At 39.5% G+C, this 18,681-nt stretch overlaps 1 protein-coding gene and 1 long non-coding RNA gene across 2 annotated transcripts in view; both read left to right on the top strand.

Annotated features, from left to right (window-relative positions):
* The first annotated feature begins 350 nt into the window (after positions 1-350).
* The window catches only part of LOC124271775 (E3 ubiquitin-protein ligase TRIM33-like), a 35,737-nt gene continuing 17,406 nt past the window's right edge, over positions 351-18,681 (top strand). The window contains exons 1-5 of the mRNA XM_046706935.1: positions 351-578; positions 1,446-1,516; positions 1,673-1,781; positions 1,919-2,977; positions 3,240-3,280. Coding sequence (XP_046562891.1) covers positions 1,451-1,516; positions 1,673-1,781; positions 1,919-2,977; positions 3,240-3,280 — 1,275 coding nt within the window. The 5' untranslated portion in view covers positions 351-578; positions 1,446-1,450. The remainder of the gene's footprint in view (positions 579-1,445; positions 1,517-1,672; positions 1,782-1,918; positions 2,978-3,239; positions 3,281-18,681) is intronic.
* Positions 10,449-11,947, top strand: LOC124271786. Its single transcript, XR_006897135.1, has 2 exons — positions 10,449-10,782; positions 11,212-11,947. It is a non-coding gene; the product is annotated as an uncharacterized LOC124271786 (long non-coding RNA).

Here is an 18,681-nt window from a genome sequence, read left to right as displayed (position 1 = left end):
TACCTGACAGTATGAATGACCTCACCACGTTTAAGTTCTTTATAACTATAAAATGTTAGGGCATTCCCATACTTTTGGTTGTAGTATATATACCATACCGACTGTGAAACAATTTATTAATGCCCTGAATGGTGATCCTTTGCCTTCCCATTTCAGTGAAGATGCAGTTGTCAAACTTAAACAAGGACTTGCAGCACACTCGAGCAAAATGTGAGGACGTTAGAAAAGGTGGGAATTTAATCTTATATGGCTATTCATCAAAGAGAGAACTTTCCTTTAGTTGCAACAAACTGAATATTGTGGAATTTGTCCTGCAAACAAGTAGTACATTACTAATATAATAAAATAGCAGTGAATACTAAAATTGCATTTTCAACAACCACAAGAAGTGTTTTCTTGAATATTCATAAAATGTGCAAACTAGGTGCATGTATGAAGTTCTTGTGTTTCGTGCAGAGACTTCAGGAGCAGATTAAAGCAAACGTCCCTGGACCAGGCTGAACTGGAGGAGACAATTAAGAAGGAAAGAGAATAACACAGGTCACAGACAGAAAAGCAGAATGAGGGAACTGAAGCCTGTAAGTTGATATTCATATAATATATCAGAGAAAATACATGTGACGTAAATGTTTTTAGTGAAATAACAGCAACATATTTAGTCCTTTGCCTATCGAAGGTAGTTTTGGTGTATCAACCAATCAGCAAACCGGCTACTCGCCTCTTATGACAAGCGTCGGTTGCTGATGGTCAATTGTAACTCGGATCTTCGCGGTCACCGTGTTGTTGCTCTAGCAGCAGGTTATCGATTCCGTAGCATTAACCAACTGTGACTGCCTCGTGGACAACCGACTCGTCATGAGTGTTGCCCTCCTGGAGGTATGGTATACTGAAGAATCTGTATTGTGTTTCGATCACCATTTTCATCTTTTGTTTTGCGCCATTCCTGCAACATTTCACTTTGAGGCCTTGACAGCTGAAACACAGTGTGTTTATGAACAGACTGTTCAAGTTTCATGCCCATGAGTTAGTTATTGAGTTGAGTTCTACACCGCTTTTAGCAATATTAATCCAGCAATATCGCGGTGTGGACACCAGAAATGGGCTTCTCACATTGTACCCATATATGGGGAATCAGGCCTCCTTCTGCAGTTTTAACATGAACGGGCCAACTCCGAATCAGGACCTTCACAAGGAGGAGATGCTTTCCTATGTAATGAAACATTGATTATTTATTTTATTGAAGGTATTTACGTTTTCTGTTAGAAATGAAGTATGGTATAACTTGCAAGATGACTTTACATATATGTTTTGATTATCGTAGATGTACAATGACTGGTAAAAATGGGTTGTCTATGAAAATGAAATATATTGTATCATATACCAGTTTAACTGTGAAACAAAATATCAATGTCCTGAATGATTATCCTTGGCCTTTCCCATTTCAGTGAAGATGCAGTTGTCAAACTTAAACAAGGACTTGCAGAACAGTCGGGCAAGATGTGAGACGTTAGAAAAGGTGGGAATTTAATCTTTTATTATGTGTATTTTTACACTTTTACAACAGCAACAACTTAACTGATATTAGAATTAACTTCTAGAACTAAAATGCATTACAACACATGTGATAATTCCTTGACAGGTGTATATGATGCAGTGATAATTGTCGTTACAGGGACTACGAGACGAACAGGAGGCATACGATGCTCTAGTGGGTGCTCCAAGGTCACAGTCTCCAGACAGGATGGACAATACAGAGCAAGTCCAACATGCAGGGAAAATGGGTGAAGGGACAGCCTTTCTTATAACTAAAATAGTTACAAACACAATGACATCCTAAAGAATAATGCAAGCTTGAGTAAGTTACCCTATATCTGTTCGATTTATTTTTTATCCCTGTGTGTTACTTTTCTGCCACCAGGTTCTGGGGAGAGAATGTGCCAATTTTCAACTCAGTCATGTTGTGATGAGAGTCAGCTTCGTCTTCTTCCATGCCTTAATCACCAAGCTACACAGGCGGATGAGAACTGCATACACTGTCCTTCCTGTGGCCTTGACTTCACCACGGAGAAGACAACGGTAGATCATGTCAGGCGCAATGAAGCTGCCTATAAAGTCAACGTTGATGGTGAGATGAAATGCAGCTACATCGATGAGGATCATGATGCAAAGGCAGTGGTGTACTGCCACGAATGTGATGACAAGCTCTGCTCTGACTGCCATAAACTCCACGACACGCCGAAACGGAATCGAAATCACAGAGTGAGTGAGATTGACCAGTCAACGAATATCCCTATGACGCAGTGGCTGAAGGAGGCTATTTGCAGAGACCACCCTGACAACAAACTGCAGCTGTATGACCACACATGTAAGAAGGCAGTCTGTCTTATATGTGTGCATGGGGCCCACAAAGATCACCAGAATGAAGACCTGTATCAGGCCTATGACGTAGCGAAGGGTCAGCTGGAGGAACAAGTGAAGAAACAGCAACTTAAATTGGAAGATGTCACTGGCAGGATGAAAACTGTCACAAGCCACCAAACTGAACTGCGAACTACACAAAGAAGACTGGAACAAGTTGCGACTACAGTTTGCAAAGGTGTTGCTGCAAAGTTGCTTCATCGACAGAGACAACTCATGGAGGAAATTCAAGTGAGTCTACAGTCCCCATACAGAATGGTTCAAGAGAAACTTGACGCTTTACATGGCGTCCATACTTCTATAGTATCAGCGATAGCCTACACCAAGAGAACACTTGAATCTACAAGACGAGATGAGCTGATTACTCTCACAGATGTACTGCAGACGAAATGTGATGAAAATCTGAAGATGAAGCTTCCAGAAGATGACACGCGAGCCACGAGAATCCTTCTTACCTTTCAAGGCCAGAGAGCCCTGGAGGAACTTATCAACACATTTGGTGGTCTCACCTTCAGTCTCAACATGGATCATATTCCAGATTCTCAGCCTACTTCACAAGGTGAATATATATAATGACATATTACATTTAGATAATACTCACAGGAATGGACCAGTTTGACTAACTGAATTGAGTCTTTACTTTTATGACTCATCCAATTTGAATAGCTTTATTTAAAACAGAGTGCCTGTTAATCTGTAGTAACGGAACACGTATCCAAAGAATATATTTCGTTTAATTGGTTCAGTTGTTAATATACTTTGTAAATAGAAAGTTAACTGCCAATGACAAATTTAATAGATCAGGTCTGTATTTTTTTCAGAGTTGATGACGATGACATTGAGAGAACGACAAGCCAACGAGGTAATATGTTGTTTGCAAAACGAAACCTTATACTATTTGTATTTGACTTTATATTAATAATGATAATCATAAGTACATTCTATATAGGTACATGGATTGGTTCTCATCAGGAAACGTCAACCCAACTTCTATACTGCATCTTGTAATGTCATGTGAAAGTAAATATAGTCTCTATATATACTCAAACATATATGTGCGTGCGTGTGTTTTTATTTAGACAAACAAAATGTCAGACGGTAGAAAACGTGGGAATTTGATCATATATAATGGCTATTTATCAAGATAGAACTTCCCCTTAGCTGCAACAAATTAAATATTATGTGAACTTGTCCTGAAAGCATATCTTACTTTTATAATATATTAAAATGAAGCAGAAGTGTTTTTTCGTGAATATTCATCAAATGTTCCAACTAGGTGCATGTATGAAGTTCATGTGTTTCGTACAGGAGACAATTAAGAAGGAAAGAGAGGAACACAGGTCACAGACAGAAAAGCAGAAATGAGGCAGCTGAAGCTTGTAAGTTGACATTTATATAATATACCAGAGAAAATACATGTGGAGTAAATGTTATTTTTGTAAGAATAAGAACTGAATATTTAGTCCTTTCCCTATTAATGTTTTGTTCTCGGATCTTCATGGGCACTGTGTTGTTGTTTTTATCAATAAATGATAACCTTTCACAGTTATTTACAAAGTTTTTATGAGCAACCCCATGCGAACAAATGTATTAGGCATCAGGATCTTCTTCGTGCTACACTTCCTGTTAAATCTAGTTGAGGAATAGTTTAACTTGCAAGTTTATCTACCTATGTTGTCACTATTAATTGTGTTAAATGCACTATGGCTGGTAAACAATGTGCTGACTATGACAATCGATCATATTAAATCATATATATATATACTGGACAAAATAACTTAGGGACATTGGTATTTTTATCATTGATATTTTATCAGTGTGTCAATTAATAAATAGATCATTGTTCATAATTTCAAAATTTACATATATCCCTAACTAGTTTTGTCCAGTATATTTCCAATAAACTGTGAAATATGGTATCAATGTCCTGAATGGGGATCCTGGCTTTTCTCGTTTTAGTGAAGATGCAGTTGTCAAAGTTAAACAAGGATTTGCAGCACAGTCAAGCAAAATGTGAGGAGACAGAAAAGGTAGGAATATAATCTCTGATATATTGAAAGTGATAAATTACACAACTTCTTAACTTAAGGGCATTACAATATAATCAATACAGGATGTGGCTATATGATGGAATGGTGATTGCAGTACGAGTACCCCATGGGACTCGGAACACGTACCGCTGTCAGTCATTCTTCAATATGCTTCACTCGGTCGCCTCGAGGACCAAAAACTTTCTGACTGCTCTGAACTACAGGTTATCCATTTCTGCCGTTTCAGTATGGGTACATGCGATTAGATGGATGGATAGATGGATGCACACACACACACACAAACACATATTGTGCTCAACTGCTGATCTGTTTAATGCAAGTGTTGTTGTTTCAGATGCATGACGGGCGGTGGCAACAGCTTCAACAGATGATACAGCGCATCCCAGGTACATTGCGACACCATGATGGAGGATGTGCAAACTTTCTAAACTAAATAACAAAACAACTTTCAAACCTTACAGTAGATAATACCCCAATACTGTCATCATAAATAGCCGAAAACGTAAATATGCTATCTGCCGACTTAATGCATCGTTATAACGACGTATTCTTCTGTGTATCAACAACCAGCTTCTTATATTAAATGCAATATTGTTTATTTGTGAGCAGGACTCCAAGGATCAGACAGCAGAAATGCAAGATCACAGAAACCCGAACTGCTGACATCAGAACAAGCCTATGGTATTGTCGCAAATGTACGTCCAATATTCCTGTGAGGATTCTGGGTTACAACAGGTCTTCAGAAGACACTTCTTGTCAACTAGTCTTGTTGACGTATCGGTGGATTGAGAGGTCAATCCACCATTTACACTGAGTGCAAGTTCTGTAACATGAATGTATCTAGGTCATAACTCCAAATCTCAGTCACAAGTATTTTCGCCTTGACCTGGATAAACACACAAATACCATCAATAATATCTGAATATGTGTTCTCTGAATTTAAATTTAATTTTAAAGCAGTTTTTATGCATTAATATGTTACACCTTTATTTTTAGCTCATAATCGGAGGATTCATCCGCGGTGAGACAATTCCACGTGGTATTACCGTGAAAGGTATGTACACTCCGATGTATTTTCGGTCTTGTGTGAGTCAAGGGTTCTACCAGTAGGGCATGACATTTCTCTCTGTTCTCAAACACCGGGTATCCTCACTGATTGTTATCAGTCCGTTCATTAAGTTTCTCTGCTATTTTGTCTTGAGGATCCAATGAAATCTCTTGTTATTCATAAATAGCGTTTTCAACAACTGCATGCTTGAAGTGTTTAGGTCATTTAAATTGCCGATTCTCACCTGTATTACACTGTTGTTGATGTTGTTGTTGTTGTTGACGTTAAAACAATCATCTGTGATGAGCATCAACTTGTGACACGATGATCGAGGGAAAACAAAGCGCCTTTGAGCAGTTTAACTGGATATTGGCGCTATACAAATGTATGTATGTATATGTATGTATGTATGTATGTATGTATGTATGTATGTATGTATGTATGTATGTATGTGTGTGTGTGTGTGTGTATGTGTGTGCGTGCGTGTGTGTGTGCGTGCGTGCATGGATGTATATGTGTGTGTGTGTGTGTGTGTGTGTGTGTGTGTGTGTGTGTGTATGTATGTGTGTATGTATGTATGTATATGGTTCAACCACAACCCATTGACGAGGTATCATGTAACAAATATTTCACACCTTATCTTTGTTCAGAAACAAATGTACCATCGTGATGTTTTAACCTCTTCTTTAACAGGCTATGTTACAATGCACGCCATAAGAGAGGACCGCAGTGCTGTCATCTGTAAGTAAATCTTGATCATTCTGAGTACGCCATGAAACACAGACCTCTGATGGAGGAGAGTGTAACTTTGCTCAGCAGACATAATTTGCTCTGAGGTTTTTCATGAAATAGTGAGTGAGTTTTGTTTTCCGCCACTTTTACCAATATTCCAGCAATATCACGGCACGGGACACCAGGAATGGACTTCACACATTGTGCCCATATGGGGAATCGAACCCGGGTCTTCGGCGTGACGATGGAACGCTTTAACCACTAGGCTACCTCACCGCCCCTTTCATAAAATAAGTAACTTGCTCGGCAAAAACACATATCCGATATCACATTTTGTATCCTAATAATAAATATCACTAAAATATTTTGGGGCGTCATTGGCTACACACTGAATAAAGGTCAATAACAAGGCTGGCCCTCACACAATGCAAAGTAACAAAATCCGATGAAGTCAGGAGAAATGACTATCTTTTAATGACTTCCGTTGTAATTATACAATGTAGAACAATGTTGACATCTGTGATACCGTTATTTGTGATAGGATTATAACCACGCTATTTCAGACATTTTGAAATAATAACTTTAGACTCTACGCCAGATAGATTTGTTGTGGATGTGCAGTTTTCACTCACTATTGGATATAGCCTTTACGTCACTGACACTCCACGCGTTTTACGAAATATCAGCGAGCCATCCTACTATAGTTCTTGACGACCCGGATCAGAAACTGGTTTCCAGCAACTCATGGTTTAGAGGTCGCAAGAAGGATCGAGTTGTCCGGCCACCTGTCTTGGTCGATTTCGTTGCATCCAGTTTCGGAAATCGATTCTCATGATTGTTTGGTTTCAGGTTCAATTATTTACAGACCTCTGCCATATGCCTGTATGTCATTGCTGAGTGCAGCGATAAACAACAAACACTACTAAACCATCACCACAGGTCAATGGCAACGTGTTGAACGTAACTAGTAATGAAGTCATCGATATTCCTTCTACACCAAACTATGAGATCCAAGTTAACTTACAAACTCATGAGCTTTGACAAATTACTATAAGTTAGTCAGCGAGTCAAACTGCTGCCCATGGGGAATCAATCCCAGGCCTTCACACTGACGGGGACACGATTTACGCACTCACTAAAGTACTGTCGGAAATTTAAAAAACTCTTTTTTCGCATTTATATCTACAATTTATGTAGTTATTATGTGAAAGTGTGAAATATATGTTAAACTAAGTTCGGCCTAACTACAGTCTCAGTGGTAGGGCGATAGGAAGCGTAGAAAAAGGATTTTACTGAGGGAGTTTAGTGCAGAAATGAGAAATCCGCATTGTTTCAAAGTCAAAGCTATTTATGTGAAACAGACCATGACTTTATGCAAATTAGTGTGCGATGATATTGTATTACAAAGGACACTTTTAAATACCCATTTACAAATTAAACTTAGTTTCATTATAAACAATAGCTGGCGTAAACAATAATAACTTTAATGCTGAAACTATTAAGGATGTAGCTGCCATGGAGTCTCACTATCACTATAAAAAGAAACAGGTAGGAGGGTCGTCTCAAACGGTGTGTCAGGACGGTTGTCACAGACGGGGGTTGGGGTCGGATATAGAGATATCAGCTGAAAATACGATAATCCTTTAGGGGAAATAACCTGGGGAAGCAAACGGCATGTCATAACAATTTACAAATAATATTCAGTCCTGTCGATCACCGGGTGGTCATGCCACCTATACATTTCGAGACATTTAATACGATGGCTGATTAAAGCTTTTCTATGGGTATCATACTCTTTTATATATCTCAACATAAACTTTATGAAAGAAAGACACGTAAGATATAATCAATAGATGAGACATATTCAACATGAGAAAGCATAAAACATCTTTGAGATGACCCCTTGTGCCCGAAGGCAGCACATGCATTTCATTCCAGGTGAGTCGACGGTCCGTCGTCATACCTTGCTGAGCGACCTAATTGCTATCTATAGTCTGATCTATTGTTTTCAGCAGCTATTGATAAGTTTTACCCGATTTTACGAATAAACATGCTTTTCTGGATATCCTATTACGCATTCCACCGGAGGTCCAGTTTTAGCCGATGTTGGTTATTTCGACATATGTTGTTTGCAATAGTGTAAATTTTAGGGATACTGAGTGACAGGCTAAAACAGTTTGTTTTTTCTATTTCCTCCTGTACTTTAAATAGTCTACACCTCCTCCCCACACCTTAGAATGATCGATCTTCAGTAACCCATGCTAGGAAGCGACTATCGGGACGGATGGCCAGGTTCGCTGACTTGGTTCACACATGTCGTCGTATCCCAATTGTGCAGATCGATGCTCTTGTTGTTGATCACTTGATTGTCTGGTCACGAATCTATTATTTACAGTCCGCCAATAGTTGGAATATTGATGAGTGCGGCGTATGTATGTGCATCACTTGTAAAACCTCTTTTAATCACTGCGTTATTTTCAAAACAGTAGTTTCAATGGTGTAAAGAAGGAGAGAATGTGACAAAAGATATTTTATTATATTCCGTTTTAAGAGAACTGCAGAACCAGTAAATAAGTTGGAAATGCCCAATACTGACCTTGTCTGAAATTGTTTCACTGCAGTTGTAACGTACAAACGCCCCCCAAATAGCTCATTTTATATAGACTGTGTTCTTCGGTCAGCAGGGTAAAATATTTATATGTACGTTTCCGCGGCTTTATTATATATTGTATTGATTTATTATTATGCTGCAGTATTTTAGTGAGCGCATTAGAAACAGTAATTGTATTAGATCATTTGTTTAATTAAATCGTTTGTAGTCCGTGTCATTCACAAATACGTATCTCAATCAACACATACGACCGGACAATTACCTTCCCACACAGCGAGTGTCATGAAACTGTGTTCAGTGATTGAAGCGGACGTAGAAGTTATCGGTTCACGTTCTGTCTGTTGAACACTCAAATGTAAAGATATCGCCATACAGCAATACTATCTGTCTCACTCTTTACTATTTTGTGTGATATGAATTTAGAATACCTATAGTGATAGTTTTATAGTGAAATAATGTTAACATATTGCCGTAATTAGGCAGCAGAAGTGTCTATTTCTGACCGCCGTCACAACAAAACTAGCTGGGTGAAAAAGTATTTAAACCAGTGTTTATTTGTTTACCAATGCATGTAGAAATGTATGACAAACAATTTAAATACCCATCTTGATAGTATCATATCATTATTATTACTATCTAGGGCACGAGTATCGTTGTATTTACAGACGGACGAAAATGGCAGCCGATCATTTAGTGCGCTGTTTTCGAATAAGTGACACGGGACAAACAATACAATGATATATTGTAGGAAATACAGTTGCTAAACTCTAAAAATAACAATTGTATATTTCCAGGTCCTAAACTCCAACTGGACGCTGGTCGAGCCAACACACGCTGCTGCCATGTTACTACAGACGGTGAGCTAGTCAACTCGCCGCCCGCCACAAAACACAGGGGCCGTGGCAGACTACAGGAATTGTACGGCACGTGTAGCTCCACCCCATCCCCCTTCCTCCATCCCCTCTAGTGTCACCCCTGTCCCCCCACACAACACGATACTGGGAGGCCAACACCAGGGTGGGTGTGATGGGTGGAGTGTGGGGTCCTGTCCTGGAGCTGGGTGTGGTGGAGGAGAGCCAGGTAGACAGTGATGAGTGTGTGTTTGTGACCAGCTCCGCTCCTGGTGTGTCAGTGTATGGAGATGTGACACACACAGGCGGAGTCTCTGTACCAGGGTGTATCTGGCGTGGGTGAGGGGAAGTGTTACAGAAACAAAATGTCTGTCACACACGGCACACAGGCCACCCTCCACTATGGCGTTGTGTTGGATGTCGGGAGGGTAGAATAGGATTTATTGACGTAGACAGGTCGGTTGTTTTAGAGAAAGTTGATGTGGAGTTCAGGGAGGATCTTCTCCCTGTGTTTGCTGTCCATCCGGAGAGTGAGTGCAGAGTAAACATGAAGGTGGTCAGTGGGGAGGAGATCCTCATGTCTGACATCAAGAAATCACTCATTAATGAAGTCCTGGCCTAAGAAATAAACTACACATGACCCAGTGTAAACTTGTAAATATCACACATCAACTTTATCAAACAAATTCAATACAACAGGACTGAAAGAAGCGGACATAGAAGTTACCTGTTGTTCATGTGTTGTATGTTGTGTACAACAATGTGACAAGGTTAGCTAAATATGTCGGTTTTCTACAGGACAGTTTTCATTTGTGTACAAGCAGCATTTTACATCCACACAAGAGTATTGTTTTGATTATTATTATGTAATAACTGACCAGTTTATGAAACATTTCCCACCTTTCTGGGACATATCACAACTAACAACTGAAAACAAAAACTGTTTCAAATCATGAATATGTTGACATATTTCGTTTCCACTCTGTAAAAAAAATATTTTAAATACCCATATGTAGAGGGTAGAAATTAAAACACAATATTTGTAGCTGTAAAATAGACATGTTGATATAAGTTCAGTTCGACAATGAAAGCGATTGAAGCGGACATATAATGTCCAAATGTTGCATCGTACTTGTTTACAGAACGGAAATTTTGTTACTGAATAGGTTTTTTCTAATCAGTCCTGTTGTGTGTGGAAAGGATTTTGGTTCCCGCAAAGGGTTGGTTTTGTGGGGTTTCTTAGTCAATATATTTGAAAGATAATACAGTATTTTGGGCGTTTGCGTATAAAAATTCAAAATGTGCAACATTATAGCCCGTTACGGAGCTGAATACAATGGTTTCCCATGAAGATTTAAATGAGTTATTGAAAGTTGAGTGTGAGTTACTGTCGTGAAGCACTGGGTCTGTCTCTTACGGTGGGGTGGGCAGATATGGGGGTCAGGGGCGGATATGTACAGCTTTTTGTAGAAGGGGCTGCACACTGGTGAGAAATGGAAGGGGTGGGGGTTGCACACTTCATTTTCACCCGTTTTCACGAGAGTTTTTATGGTCATTTAATACACTTTCAGGACACAAGAGGGGGTCGCAACCCTGCACACACACACCCATCCCCCAACCACCCACCCCCTCTGGATCCCCCTATGTGGATGTGCCACGAGCTTTAAGCCAATTCTAATGCCAGGCTGTATGATTACACAATCTATATTTGTGGCCAGTTTCTGTATCCAAATTCTGCCTTTATCACCATGGCATAACTTGATATTCAATAACTACAGCCAACAACCCGCTATGTTGAACTCAGATCTGTCTTAGTAATTTACAAGGCATACCCAGTGGGGTAAATCATCACCAAATTTCCGCTGTTGAGAACTACTTGTATTTAAGTGGTATGTCAAGTCGACAGGTCAAATGTTATTACATGTTATTAAATGTATGTAATACTACATACATCAGTGCCAATACTTTATATTTTTCTTTATATTTTTCTATGAATTATCAATTTTGTTTATGCAATGTGACCCCAAACTACGTTGCTTTTATATAAATCTGTCGAGAGGTTGAATGACTAATCTTTCAAGGACTAGTGTGCATCTTTAGACTCTGAATAGCTGTCATTTATAAATCTCAAAAATATTTGTTGACCTGTGAAATATATCATCCATTTAACATAGGTTTTCATTATAAACGGTTAACAATGGTTGGGGTGTCAGTAATAATCTAGAATAATTTTACAGAAAAATCATTACAATCTTGCCTCTCACATTGATGCAGTTGTTTTATGTAAACACCACGAAGCTGCCCATGTTGTGCATCGTGTAACCAGAATTGGTTAAAGAAACTGTAAACATTGGCAGATGTATTCTCTTAATCGGCCGCAGTATATCTCCAGATAATTGCACCTTGTGTAACATCCCTCAAGATTGTTGCAGTGATATAACTCTCACTTATCTGCTCTGCACTGTGACACTGCTCCAGCCTATCTGAAGGTCCTCCTCACTCCCTATCTCCCTGCCCGTAGACTCCGCTCATCTGATCAACTCCAGCTCTGTGTACCCTTCACGGGGACAAAGTTAGCTAGCCAGGCTTTTTCTGTTGTGGCTCCAACTCTGTGGAACAGCCTCCCAACATCTCTCAAATCTGCGGACTCTGTTGAATCATATCCTAATGCTATGAATAAAATACAGATGGATATATCAATTTGTGTTCATATCTTTTTATGTATACTCTTGAAAACGAGTGGAAGTATCAATGTTAAGGCCCCTTTACAATTATTTCGAATTGACAGGAATCTAGGAGAATCAGCCAGAAAATAATATTTCCAAAATTCGAACAGCATTCGGGAGAGAATGTCAAAATAAACAATTTGGTATGAATGTCGTGTTACTGGTGACTCCCAAAAGCTATCTAACGTTTCAGCGACAGGTGGTCACATATTAATGCGATTCGGTGGTGTTCTGATGACGTCAGGGCTCTTTTGAAGAGCATTCGGGACGTCCTGACTGTATTCGAGGTGTATTCCAGGTGTATTCAATGTGCATTCGAGCTGTATTCCATCTGAAGTCGATATATTTTGATAAATTTGAACAATAATTCACCAGAATTCCAGCCGCATTCAAGATACAACATTCCGACATCCCAGGCGCATTTTGGACATTCTGACAGGATTTGAAGTGGCTTGCCTTTTCCATTATCAACCGAATACGTTAAAAATGCTTAGAATATAGTAAGAGTAGTTAGAATGCAATTAGAATGCACTTCAAATACCGTTCGATACTGAGAGTGAGGATTCGAATCAAGCCGAAACATGAGTCTCATTAACCATTTCAGACAATGACCTACTTTTCAGCCGATCCGACTTTTCTCGTGTGAAAGTGAAAAGAGACACTACAAACAACTATGGTTACACTAAATTCCAATTCCTTGTTTCATAAGAAAGTGGTATTTAAAAGTGAGTTTTAGTTTTAAAAGTTTCAAAAAAATTGTATTTCTATATTTTAAGTCGAGGTTTAGGGAGCATGTCGTTTACTTAGACGACACAGACTGCCACTGTTTGAGGAGGTCGTACAATGATTCATCTGGCTCACTGGTTACACCTGTTTTGTGTCCTTATCGCTTATTACGTGCATCCTCAGTAAAGTACAATACGACTGATATAATACCAAGACCGTAAAGACAGCCAAACAGTTCTAGCTGCCGAGCCTCGTTTTGAGATTTCCACGATTTCCAGATTTCCGTTTGTCGGAGCACGCTGTACGACAGAGCACGTTGCACGACGTGTTTGCAAGGATTAGAAGGAGCGTAGTGTTGCAATATACAAGTGATTAGATGTATCAAATAATACGGATTAACATATCCAGTTGAATGAGTTGGTCTCAAAATTCTGGACTGGTTATTGTACTATGTTGCGCAATAGGACGGAACCCAGTCAGCAGAAAACGACACTGCTGTGTAATGAATGTTTTGACTTGTCCAGATTAGTCTCAACCTAATTTCAGTTCTAGAATATATACCTTACTGGGAAAATGTAATCCAAAATCTAATACAAGTAAATAAGGTTTGTGTTTGTAAATGCTTTACACCAAAACACATCAGATAGTTGTCACATGCAACAAGCAGTTCCTTCACAAACGTGCGTTGGGTGTCATTCCTGATTGTAATACCTTCGAAAAGGTCGATTTATGACCCTTTATATCTGTTCATCCTTTTAGCTGTGAATATAATTGTGCTTTAAGACAAGGAACAATTATTAGAAGCTAACATATTGCTTGTAGATTACTCTGAGAGACTGGTTTCGAATCTCGGATTGCTCAGTCTACAGTACACACGTACATACATGACCAGACAATCCAGTGCTCAACAACATGAGCATCGATCTACACACTTGGGATACGATGACATGTGTCAACCAAGAATCAGCGAGCCTGACCACCCGACGCAGTTAGTTGCTGAAGACCATTTTAAACCCGAATCTTCACCGGTCTATGTTTAGTCCGTCTGGCAAATGTGGTGTCTAAAATTGGTAGTTTATTACCTCTTTCTTCAAAGGATAAAAGAAATGAATCACATGGACCACAAGTTCACGAAACCTATCATAATATATATTCATAGTGATTTTGGTATTGTCGGAATAGGACAACAGACTCTAGTGAGTGAGTAAGTTTGGTTTTACGCCGCTTTTAGCAAATTGCAGGGAACACTAGAAATGGGCTTCACTAGAATTGTACCCATGTGGGGAATCGAACCCGTGTCTTCGGTGTGACGAGCGAACGCTTTAACCATTAGGCTGCCCCACCGCCCCCACAGACTCTAGTCTTTGGGTGAGAACTCTGCTGACTGTGCAAAAGTGTTGTATGAATATATATGTAACTTTTTCTGGTGATCAACTGAGTAGCTTTTATTTGTGTTTACGATGGGTACCGACGGTGGGGCAGGATACGCTCACCTTTTAGAGAATACCTGGTATCATCATTACTTGATAGCGAATTAGAACACGATTCAATCTGATATTTTCATGGAAGCGAAAATTGTTTTGTTGCTTTTTCCACAGCATTAACGCATCAAATCTATAATGTGATGCAAGCTGGCTGAATAGCTATGCCGTTTATATAGTTTAAGAGTATACATGTCTGGCCTAGTCACACCTGATACCGTTATCATCTTCCCGTTGTAACACTGTGTAAGGCTTCACCTACTTCATACCTGTCTGTTTGGCATTTGTCTGATGGGTGAAAACGGTGTTGTAAGGTTATATCTATTTTTCTGGTGAGCAATTGACCAGCTTCTGACTGTGTTTCTGATGGGTACCAAAGTTGGGGCAGGATGCGCTCGCATTTTCGGAAACACCTCATCAACACTACCTGATAGCACAAGATGTAAATCGCACAATTTAATCCGCTTTTGGCAGAAATTGTTCATGGAAGCGAAAATTGTTTTGTCCCTTTTTTCAAATCCTTAACATACCTGATGCAGGACCACAGCATACATGTGACATTTTATATAGCTTAAGAGTATACATGTCAAGCCTAGTTGTTCAATATGCTGAAGGTGCGCCTGATAACGTTATCTTCTAACTTTTGGAACAAGTTGAGGCTTCACCTACTTCATAACTGTTTGCTTGACATTTGTCAATATGCTTATGTCCATCACGTGATCAGTACTTGGACAAGATAGTTCCTTTGTTGTCCGGCTATACGACGGCGGTCTGGAAATAATCGGGTTTGGATCAGACTTTGCAGTGATTGACATCGTAAGCATCATCGATCTACGCAGATGGGATATGATAACATGTATCAACCGAGTCTGACCACCTGAACCCGTGAAGATCAGGTTTAGAATTGATCTTCACTAACCCATGCTTGTCGTAAGAGGCGACTTACAGGATCAGGTGGTCGGGCTCATTGACTTGGTTGACATATGTCATCGTATCCTAAATGCATAGATTGATGCTCATGCTGTTGATCACTGGATTGTCTGGTGCAGACACTATTATTAACAGACCGCCGCCATACAGAGACAATCTTGCCGAGAGAGGCGTAAAACTAAACTCACTCATTCCGTTGCCTGGCGCTCGATATTGAAAGAACCTAGTTATAACAACGGTACAGTGAACCCACGGGAGCTTTGTGTAGGTCCCCAAATATTGCTGAGTGCGGCGTAAAACAACAAACACACAGACCAGCTAGCTGACCACCTGATCACGTTAGTCCCATGGGTGATGGCCAATTTTCACGGTGTATTGGTTCAATAGTTCAACGTGCAAAAACACTTGACACAACTATTGACATAACACTATCTACAAACAGCACACAGTGCTGGGAAAATGCGAAGCCACACAATGTATCAAGCTGAGTGGAGCATCCGTCATCAGGAACAGCAAAATACTAGCGTTCAAAATCTGTAGAAATTCCGCCTACACCTTGTGACTTGGATGCCTCGAACATGCTATTAAAAACTTGCCAAATCCAAACCAGGATCCAGATCCACAAAACGTTCGTAGCGCTACGAGATTCGTTAATCTATCATAAACTATAGAGTTACGACAGGTCGTAACGTTACGAACGCTTTGCGGATAGGTCAGATGCCCTGTCATTAAAGCGTCAGCTCGTCAGGCCGACATATCGGGTTGGGCTCCCCGCACGGTTGAATCTAGACTTGCACTGTCAGGTAATAATTAATAGTTCAAATGAACAATCCCAAACAATGGCGTCCTCATATGAACTGCTGGCTTATCTATACTTGCCTCTTTAAAGGACACGGTTACTATACATCCATGGGCAATGAGTACGGCCATGGAGCAAGGCTAGGTTGAATCCTATTTTCTTGTATTTTCAAGCGTGATATTGCTAAAAGGGATGCCAAACCAGACTCACTCACTTTCTTATTAAATCATTTGGGAATATAACGAAATTCCCAATCTTATGTATTGTTTACCTAAATGACATTGCTTCCAATGCACTGAGATGAGGCTTGTGTCTTGTGTTTGTCAGATATTTGACGCTCAAATATTTTATTTCATTCGGATCAAACCATGAAGATTGTGGAAGAAAATTTTATATGTTTTTTAACAGGGAACCAAGTTGTGATTTATTTGGCTGTGCTTGGCTGTTCTTCAGAAGGAGTTGTAACATTCTGAGCCAAGCTGAAAACGAAGTGAGAGTGAGTTTAGGTTTACGCCGCTTTTGACATTCAGCAATACCTGGCGAGTGACACCAGTAATGGGCTTCCAACATTATACCCATGTAGGGAATCGAACCCGAGTTTTCGGCCTGACGAGCGGACGCTTAAAGCACAAGGCTACACAACTGCCCTGGTCATATGTAACAAGTTACATTCGGAATTAAACTTTCTCATTAAAGTATAGCGTGAGTACTTTTGGTTGGGTTGAATATAACATGTGTTACATTTAATAGACCCTATGTGTGTGAGTGTGTGCACATGCGTAACTACGAGAGTGTTAATGTATCCCAGGTCGATGCCCTTAATTTTAATTAATTAAAGTTCAGTTAATTAGACAACAAACCATCACAAGTTAAAGTATGATTAGGCGATTAGTTAATTAGACAACAAACCATCACAAGTTAAAGCGCGATTAGGCGATTAGTTAATTAGACAACAAACCATCACAAGTTAAAGCGCGATTAGGCGATTAGTTAATTAGACAACAAACCATCACAAGTTAAAGCATGATTAGGCGATTAGTTAATTAGACAACAAACCATCACAAGTTAAAGCATGATTAGGCGATTAGTTAATTAGACAACAAACCATCACAAGTTAAAAGTGAGTGAGTTTGGTTTTACGCCGCTTTAGCAATATTCCAGCAACATCACGTCGGGGACACTGAAATGAGCTTCACACAATGTACCCATGTGGGGATTCGAACCCGGGTCTTCGGCGTGACTAGCGAACTGCTTTAACCACTAGGCTACCCCACCGCCCCACAAGTTAAAAGCATGATTAGGCGATTAGTTCATTAGACAACAAACCATCACAAGTTAAACCATGATTAGGCGATTAGTTAATTAGACAACAAACCATCACAAGTTAAACCATGATTAGGCGATTAGTTAATTAGACAACAAACCAACACAAGTTAAAAGCATGATTAGGCGATTAGTTAATTAGACAACAAACCATCACAAGTTAAACCATGATAAGGCGATTAGTTAATTAGACAACAAACCAACACAAGTTAAAGCGCGATTAGGCGATTAGTTAATTAGACAACAAACCATCACAAGTTAAAAGCATGAATAGGCGATTAGTTAATTAGACAACAAACCATCACAAGTTAAAGCATGATTAGGCGATTAGTTAATTAGACAACAAACCATCACAAGTTAAAGCATGATTAGGCGATTAGCTTATTAGACAACAAACCATCACAAGTTAAAGTGAGTGAGTTTGGTTTTACGCCGCTTTTAGCAATATTCCAGCAACATCACGTCGGGGACACCAGAAATGAGCTTCACACAATGTACCCATGTGGGGATTCGAACCCGGGTCTTCGGCGTGACTAGCGAACGCTTTAACCACTAGGCTACCCCACCGCCCCACAAGTTAAAAGCATGATTAGGCGATTAGTTCATTAGACAACAAACCATCACACAAGTTAAACCATGATTAGGCGATTAGTTAATTAGACAACAAACCATCACAAGTTAAAGCATGAATAGGGGTTAGTTGATTAGACAACAAACCAACACAAGATAAAGCATGATTAGGCGTTTTGTTAATTAAACAAGAAACCAACACAAGTTAAAGCATCATTAGGCGACAACACAAAGAGTGGAATAACCAAGTTAAAGCATTGTCAACATGACAAGGACACAAACACCTAAACGTTTTTAACAATTACAATACTTTTCAGAGAATCTTCAAGAACCTTGAACTGTTACTTGAACATAGACTAACGCTTAACCCCTGAATATATAATAATTTTGATATTAACAAACAAACCCATTTGAA

The sequence above is a fragment of the Haliotis rubra genome, unplaced genomic scaffold (assembly GCF_003918875.1).
Source record: "Haliotis rubra isolate DU_JTF1 unplaced genomic scaffold, ASM391887v1 Scf1631, whole genome shotgun sequence".
In the NCBI taxonomy this organism is placed as follows: Eukaryota; Metazoa; Mollusca; class Gastropoda; order Lepetellida; family Haliotidae; genus Haliotis; species Haliotis rubra.
This window is presented reverse-complemented; position numbering and strand designations above follow the sequence as displayed.